Source organism: Dipodascopsis tothii, assembly GCF_038497935.1.
Source record: "Dipodascopsis tothii strain CBS 759.85 unplaced genomic scaffold V1510scaffold_68, whole genome shotgun sequence".
Taxonomy (NCBI): Eukaryota; Fungi; Ascomycota; class Lipomycetes; order Lipomycetales; family Lipomycetaceae; genus Neoaidaea; species Neoaidaea tothii.
This window is the reverse complement of record NW_027118052.1, coordinates 1-7,517: the sequence shown is the minus strand read 5'-3', so window position 1 is coordinate 7,517 and position 7,517 is coordinate 1. Positions and strand designations below refer to the sequence as shown.

Genomic DNA, 7,517 nt, shown 5'->3' with positions numbered 1-7,517 from the left:
CCGCTATACCCCCGGCGGGGGCCCCCCCCCCCCCGCGCGGGGGGCCCCCCCCCCCCCCCCGCGGGCCCCCCCCCCCCGCGCCCCCCGGGGGGGGCCCCGGGGCGCCCCCCGGGCGGCGACTCCGTCGAGGGTGGCTGCCCTTCGGGCAGGTGTCCACCGCACGAGATGCATATAGCCGCATGTAGCCGCCCGCAGGGCCCACCCCCGGAGTCGCCGCCGGAGGCTCGAGGCGCGCAGCCTACTGCCAGTATGCGCGCGCAGAGGCAATGAGCCACGACAGAGAGGCCGACTCCTGCTCGAAAATGACCGGGGGCGGGACGCCGGTGCCGATGAGGGCGGCGCGCAGAAGCAGGCCGCGGGCCACAAGGGTGCGCGCCATGGCGGCCAGGACGGTCATGAGGGTGGCGCGGGCGTAGCCGCAGCCGAGGACGATGTTGAGGGCCTCGATGGTGTTGACGTTGACGGCCCAGCCGACGGCCTTGGTGGCGGCCGGGATGTCGTAGGACCAGACGACCATGATGATGGGGAACAGCTTGGTGGCGGCCGAGATGAGCAGGGCGGTCGACAGGATGTTGGCCGAGACCGGCACGCCGCGCGGCCGCTGGGCCCGGAACGGCCAGCGCGCGGCCAGGAACCGCAGGACGGCGTGGGTGGTGAGCGTCTGGGTCAGGCAGTAGACCAGGAAAAACAGGTATTGGCCGAGCGCGGGCCACGCCAGGATGACCTCGGCCGGGAAGTCGGTCGCAGGCGTGTGCGGCTGGCCGGCCACGCTGGCCGCGGCTGCTGTCCCGGACAGGGTCGCCACGATCGGCGTGTGGTAGTCCTTCTCGAGCCGGGCCCAGGTCAGGTAGACGTCGAACAGCGTGGTCAGCACAAACATGCGCTTGACCAGCGGGTGCAGCGCGGTCGTGGTGAACCCCGACGCGTCCGCGTCCGGGGCCTTGCTGCCGTCCTTGCTGCCGTCCTCGTGCGTCGCCAGCCGGTTGAACGCCAGGTGCCGGTACACCTGCGTCTTGACCAGGATCAGGTCGATGAAGATCAGCACGCCGTCATGCTCGATGTACTTGTCGGCAAACTTGCCGCACTGCGGGCACGCCGTCAGCCGGATGTTTGACGACGAGTACTGCTGGTACAGCGACTCGACGGCGGACCCGCACTCGATGCAAATCATTGTGCGTGGATGCGGTTGGAGAGTGGGACAGCGCGCTATAAGGCGGCCGCGAGCCGCACGCCGTGCGGCTCACTCCCAACGCGTCGCGCCGCGGCTATATGCGTCTGGCGCTGCGCCGCCCGCAGGGCGCACCCTGGCCGGAGTGGGGGCGGGGGGGGGGGGGGGGGGGGGGGCCCCCCCCCCCCCCCCCCCCCGACTCCGTCGAGGGTAGGCCCTGCGGGCGGCTATTGCGGCTTAAGCTGAGCTCCGGCGGCAGGGGTGCACGAGCCTCCGGCGGCGACTCCGTCGAGGGTAGGCCCTGCGGGCGGCTATGGCGGCTATAAGCCGCACTTTGTGCGGCTGACGCTGACGCCTGCGGCGTGCAGGGGTGCACGAGCCTCCGGCGGCGACTCCGTCGAGGGTAGGCCCTGCGGGCGGCTATGGCGGCTATAAGCCGCACTTGGTGCGGCTGATGCTGGGCCCTGCCCGCAGGGCAGTCACCCTCGACGGAGTCGCCGCCGGAGGCTCGTGCACCGCCACTGCCCTCCGGCGGTGGCTCCGTCGAGTGCAGGCCCGCGTGCGGCTATAGCGGCTATAAGCCGCACTTGGTGCGGCTGACACTGGGCCCTGCCCGGAGGGCAGTCACCCTCGACGGAGTCGCCGCCGGAGGCTCGTGCACCGCCACTGCCGAGCCTCCAGCGGCGACTCCGTCGAGGGCAGGCCCTGCGGGCGGCTATAGCGGCTATAAGCCGCACTTGGTGCGGCTGATGCTGGGCCCTGCCCGGAGGGCAGTCACCCTCGACGGAGTCGCCGCCGGAGGCTCGTGCACCGCCCAGCCGCTGCCGTGGGCGCACGACACGGCCGGCGGCCATGCACTACAGGTGGCATGCGCGGCGCGCAGTGCGGCGACACGGTGATGAGCCGCACGCCGTGCGGCGTCTCCGAACCGGCTCGCCCGCCGGGTGTATTAGCTATGAAATAATGTCGGTGTAATGCTGGGCTATGCTCGCGGAAACGTGCGCAACGTACTCGGCCAGCTTGCCGGACTCGACCATGAGCCCGGCGAGCTCGGTCACCGGCGTCGGGCTGTCCTCGGTCCAGGCGACCGAGTTGAGCAGGTTGAGCGCCTCGGTGAAATAGATCTTGTCGATGGTGGTGCCGGCCATGATGAGCACGTCGTGGAGCTGGATGATGAGCTCGGGCACGAGGTCGACGCGCAGCTGGTGGAGCTCGTGGCGGCGCAGGCCGGGCGCGTCGCGCTCGCGGTCGCGCATCCACGACTCGATGACGTCGGTGAGGACAGCCTTGACGTCGTCGACGGCGTCGCGCGCGCGCATCTTCCAGGCGTGCTGGCCCGCGTGCGAGAGCGAGCGCTCGGCGGCGATGGCGTGCCACTGGCGGAGCACGGTGGCGGCAGCGAGCATGGCGCCGTACTGGCGGAACTCGCCGATCTCGCCGAGGACCTCGTCGCCGTCCATGTCGAGCTCGTCGTCGTCGACGGGGTTGTAGGCGTGGACGGCGGTGGGGTCGAGCAGGGCCTGGAGGGCAAACGCGGACGCCAGGTGGCCGGCGCCGAAGAACCGGACGTACATGGCGTTGGCCGAGCACACGGCGTCGGCCCACATGCCGGCCTCGATGAACCACTTGAGCGCGGCCACGAGGTCGAGGTCGGCCAGGTCGGCCGCGGCGTCGGCGTCCAGCAGGGCCGTGGCCGGGGCGACCGGGTCGGCGGGCGGCCAGGCCGCGCGGTGCGCCTCGAACGCGCGCTGGATCGTCCGGCGCAGCGTGCTGGCCATGTCCAGGCCGTACCGGTCGGCGAGCTCGAACTGCTCGCGGCGGGCGGCGGGCGTGCGCAGGTCGGCGAGCAGGAACGAGTAGGCCTCGACGGCCTCGGGCGGCGGCAGCTGCGACACGTACACCGGCACGAGGGCGCCCTTGCCCCAGATGGTGAGCATCTCGATGTAGCCCGTCAGCACCGAGATCACCTGGTCGTCGGTGCCCGCGAAGCTGTCGTCGTCCGAGCCGGCGGCGGCGGCGGCCTGGCGCAGGAAGAGCACGAGGTGCGTGATCACGCGCAGAAAGTACTGCTCCTCCAGGATGACGTTGAGCGCGCGGTCGCTCGAGCCCTGGCGGATCTGGTCGATCTTGTCGGCCGCGGAGGCCACGACCTGGCCCATCTCGCCGCGCAGCACGGCGACCTGGATGATGCGCAGCGGGTGCCGCGCGTCGTTGGCCCAGTGCGCGCTGACGAGGTCGAGGATCTCGCTGACGCCGGTGCCGTCGGCGTGCGCGTTGACGCTGCGCGGGAACCCGCGCAGCTCGGCCTTCTGCAGCGCGACCAGGCCGTGGCCGGGCGCCTCGCGCCGGCGCGTGTCGATGAACTGCTCGGTCTCGACCGAGAGCAGGTGCTGGACGTGGGCGAGCAGCTCGCTCTCCCACGAGTCGCAGACGGCCACGACCGTGTCGAGGTCGCCGCAGATGAAGCCGTAGATGGCGCGCTCGTACTTGTCGGGGACCTCGGCTGCGCGCGCGAGCTGCGCGCACATGCGCCGCCAGAGCGCCTTGCGCTTGGTGCCGAACGCGCGCTCGCCGGCGGGCCCGGTCGCGTCCACCGCGGGGTCGCAGTACTCGACCGCGCCGTTGACGGCCGCGTTGAGCGTGAAGTTGCCGGTGTGCTCGCAGATGGTGCGCGCGCGGTCCAGCTGGCCGGTCTGGATGAGCCGGAAGACGTTGGCAAAGACGCGCCGGTCGTCCTCGGCGTCGGCCGCGTCGATGGCCTTGCCCTGCCGCATGGGCGCGTCCACGTCGAGCTCGGTCACCAGGACGTCGCTCGCCCGCCCAGGCACGTTCGGGTTCGCTGGCCGGCCGAACGCGGTCGCCCGGACCTGGTTGCTCTTGACGCGGGCCTTGGTCGTCTGCCACTTGGACCCGCGCAGGTCGTCGCCAAACGTGTACGTGGCCGCCAGGCACTGCTGCAGCCACGACCGCACCAGCAGCGTCTCGCGCGCGCGGTCGTCGTAGTCGAGGTACCACTGCTCGAACACCGAGTTGGACGTGACCATCGACAGCGACGGCAGCTTGAACTGCGGCCCGCGCTGGCGCATTTCGTACACGAGCGCGATCAGCGTCCACGTGCGCGCCTCCAGGTCCCAGTTCTCGACCTCGGCCGGCGGGTCGGCGCGCTCGCGGCACGCGCGCGCGTGCGCGGCCGCCACGTCGCTGTACTGGTAGAGCAGATCGTACGGCTCGGCGCAGCTGGCCGAGCGCGCTATCCGCTCGGCAAACTCCTCGACGATGCCGGTGTCGACGCCGTCGGTCTGGGGTCAGCGCTGGCCAGCGGCCCGCGGCCGCGCGGGCGCACGTACCTTGTCAATTGCCTTGGCGAACGACGACAGCATCCGCGGCGCCGGCCGGGCCGGCTCGGGCGGTGCCGATTTGATGATTTCGACCGTCATCTGGGGGTCAGCGGTGCGCGGAGACGCGGCGCGCGGCGCGCATCCGGGCGCGCGCGGTCTGGCGGGCGGCGGACGGGCGCCGCGCGCGCAGCGTGCCTACCTTGGCCGGTTGTCCGGGTGCGGTGGACGGGGCGTGCGGCGGGGGACGAAAATTTGTCGTGACAGCCGGGTAACGGTGCGCGCCACGTGACGGCGGCGCGCCGCTACCCGGCCGAGCGATCGTTGCCGGGCCAACCCAGGCGCCGGGTAAGGCGCGGGCTAGCGCCGAGCTAATGCGGCGCCAAAGTAGCGCCACGCGCGCTGACGTTACTGGCTTCGGAACTCACGTGAACGCGGTCCGATCAGCACCCTGCCAGCGCAGCTGGATGCGTACGCCCTAGCGGTATATATACCGGCCGCGCCGGAGCCAATTGGCATACACATACAGACAACATGACTGGAAGCTTCAAGGTCCCGGCGATCACGAACGAGGAGGTGGTAAGTCCGGGCGCCGGCCGCGCTGACGCCAGCGCGCCTACACCATCAACTCGCCCGAGCGGGCCGCGCTCGCCGACGCGATCGCGGCCATGAAGCTGCGGCTGCCGGTCAAGATCCCGCTGGTCATCGGCGGCCGCGAGATCACGACCGAGCTCGAGGCGTCGCACGTCAACCCGGCCAACCACGCCGAGGTCCTGTCCAAGACCTCGCAGGCGTCCAAGGAGCACGTCAAGCAGGCCATCGCGGCGGCCGCCGCGGCCAAGGACGCCTGGGAGACCACGCCGCTGGCCGCGCGCTCGGCCGTGTTCCTGCGCGCGGCCGAGCTCATCGCGGGCAAGTACCGCTACGAGCTGCTGGCGGCGACCATGCTCGGCCAGGGCAAGAACATCTACCAGGCCGAGATCGACGCGGCCGCCGAGCTCATCGACTTCCTCAAGTTCAACTGCCAGTACGCGGACGAGCTGGCGGCCGAGCAGCCCGTGTGCAACGCGGCCGGCGTCTGGAACCGCGCCGAGTACAACGCGCTCGACGGCTTTGTCTACGCGGTGACGCCGTTCAACTTCACGGCCATCGCCGGCAACCTCGTGGCCGCGCCGGCGCTCATGGGCAACACGGTGATCTGGAAGCCCTCGCCGTACGCGGTGCTGTCCAACTACCTGCTCTTCCAGATCTTCGTCGAGGCCGGTGTGCCCGCCGGCGTGATCAACTTTGTGCCGGGCGACGCCGAGACTGTGACCGCGGCCGTCCTGGGCTCGCGCGACTTTGCCGCCCTGCACTTCACCGGCAGCACCCAGGTCTTCCAGAACCTGTACGGCCAGATCGCGGCCAACCTGCCGGCGTACCGGTCCTACCCGCGTGTCGTCGGCGAGACCGGCGGCAAGAACTTCCACCTGATCCACAGCTCGGCCGACGTGGTCTCGGCCGCGCGCGGCACCGTTCGCGCCGCGTTCGAGTACCAGGGCCAGAAGTGCTCCGCCGCCTCGCGCGCGTACGTGCCGGCCTCGGTCGTCGAGGAGTTCAAGAGCTGGCTCCTGACCGAGACCGAGCAGCTGTCCGAGGGCGACCCGACCGAGTCGCTGCACGCGTTCCTGGGCCCGGTCATCCACGAGGGCTCGTTCCACAAGCTCGAGGCCGTGTTTGCCGACCTGCGCAAGGACCCCGCCGTGGACATCATCGAGGGCGGCACCGCCGACAACGCGCGCGGCTTCTTTGTCAAGCCGACGGTCGTCGTCTCCGCCGACCCGGACCACTACGTCTTCAAGCGCGAGTTCTTCGGGCCGCTGCTGGCCATCTACGTCTACGACGACGCCGAGTTCGACGACGTGGTGGCCCGCATCGACGCCGACTCGGAGTACGCGCTGACCGGCGCCGTCTTTGCGCGCGACCGCCACGTCATCGAGTCGGTCTCGTCGCGGCTGCGCCACGCCGCCGGCAACTTCTACGTCAACGACAAGTGCACCGGCGCGGTCGTCGGCCAGCAGTGGTTTGGCGGCTCGCGCAAGTCGGGCACCAACGACAAGGCCGGCAGCGCCAACATCCTGACCCGGTTCGTCAACATCCGCAACATCAAGGAGAACTTCAACCCGACCACGACCGTGCTGTACCCGTCCAACATCCAGAGCTAAGCTGGACCTGTATCTATAGTAATGCACCCATTGCCTGACGCCGCCGGCCGCCGCCGCCCGATAGCGACCTGAGTCACGTACGCCCGGGGCATCGCGCGCAGACACAAGGTTTCATTTACCGGCCATCGTGGTCCTGGTGAGACACCGCTAGCCTGTCTTGGCGACAGCTATGTCGTTAAATGCAAGCCCCGTGCAGCTGCATGCCGCTACTGCGCCCATCCGCCCGCGCTAATGTCCCAACAGGCAACGCGCCCGCGCCAGACCCTCGGCCGCCGTGCCCGCCGAATCTAGTTGTCCCTGCGGGCGGCCCGGGCGGCCGCCGCAACGTAGGTGGCGCTAGACTATCGCTCGGTCGTTTTGGCCAGATTGCGCGAACGGCGGGCGCGGGCGGGCGTCGCCCCGCGGGGAATCTAACACTTGGAGGCCTAGTCAACGCAGGCGCACGCCTGCGCGTGCCCGTTGGCGCCCTGTCTGGCGGCTAGGCACGGCCTGCTCGGCCGAGTCTCGACGGCCGGCCGCCGAACAGGCCGCCGAACAGGCCCGTAGAGGCCGTGCATGCCGCAACCACGATCTCGGCTGGTCGCCGGCGTCGACGACTGTGTGACGGTCGCCGCACCCGGGTTGCGCGGTGCGGGCGGCTATATGCGGCTACAAGCCGCACGGACTGCGGCTGCTATGGCGTTCTGCCGAAGGCAGCCACCCCCGACGGAGTCGCCGCCGGAGGCTCACCAGCGGCCCGGCGAGCCTCCGGCGGCGCCGCCGGCGGGGGGGGGCCCGCGGGGGGGGGGCGCCGGCGCCCCAGCCGTTCGG

The 7,517-nt window shown here is 70.9% G+C and overlaps 3 protein-coding genes across 3 annotated transcripts; 1 reads left to right on the top strand and 2 right to left on the bottom strand.

Moving 5' to 3' along the window:
- Window positions 1–123: 123 nt before the first annotated feature.
- Window positions 124–1,173, bottom strand: V1510DRAFT_424338 (Arv1-like family-domain-containing protein; the record flags this gene model as incomplete). The annotated part of the gene is made up of 1 exon (XM_066935083.1): window positions 124–1,173. A coding segment is annotated over one exon (935 nt), but the record flags the coding sequence as incomplete, so codon positions are not given.
- A 916-nt stretch (window positions 1,174–2,089) lies between these two features.
- On the bottom strand, window positions 2,090–4,721 carry V1510DRAFT_384291 (nuclear pore protein 84/107). Its single transcript, XM_066931700.1, has 3 exons — window positions 4,706–4,721; window positions 4,516–4,605; window positions 2,090–4,467 (listed from the first exon to the last, which is right to left on the bottom strand). Exons 2-3 carry the CDS (start codon window positions 4,603–4,605, stop codon window positions 2,122–2,124), a joined length of 2,436 nt encoding a protein of 811 aa, XP_066786323.1. The 5' UTR covers window positions 4,706–4,721; the 3' UTR covers window positions 2,090–2,121.
- Window positions 4,722–5,030: 309 nt separating this feature from the next.
- Window positions 5,031–6,745, top strand: V1510DRAFT_424336 (Aldehyde/histidinol dehydrogenase). The gene is made up of 2 exons (XM_066935082.1): window positions 5,031–5,082; window positions 5,115–6,745. Exons 1-2 carry the CDS (start codon window positions 5,038–5,040, stop codon window positions 6,705–6,707), a joined length of 1,638 nt encoding a protein of 545 aa, XP_066786322.1. The 5' UTR covers window positions 5,031–5,037; the 3' UTR covers window positions 6,708–6,745.
- The last annotated feature ends 772 nt before the right edge of the window (window positions 6,746–7,517 follow it).

Bases quoted from the DNA above. Each gene is read 5' to 3' on its own strand.
- V1510DRAFT_384291 (XM_066931700.1), bottom strand. From the start codon at position 4,605: ATGACGGTCGAAATCATCAAATCGGCACCGCCCGAGCCGGCCCGGCCG. The intron at 4,468-4,515 runs GTACGTGCGCCC...CGCTGACCCCAG, and splicing joins TCGCCAAGGCAATTGACAAG to ACCGACGGCGTCGACACCGG.
- V1510DRAFT_424336 (XM_066935082.1), top strand. From the start codon at position 5,038: ATGACTGGAAGCTTCAAGGTCCCGGCGATCACGAACGAGGAGGTG. The intron at 5,083-5,114 runs GTAAGTCCGGGC...CGCTGACGCCAG, and splicing joins CGATCACGAACGAGGAGGTG to CGCGCCTACACCATCAACTC.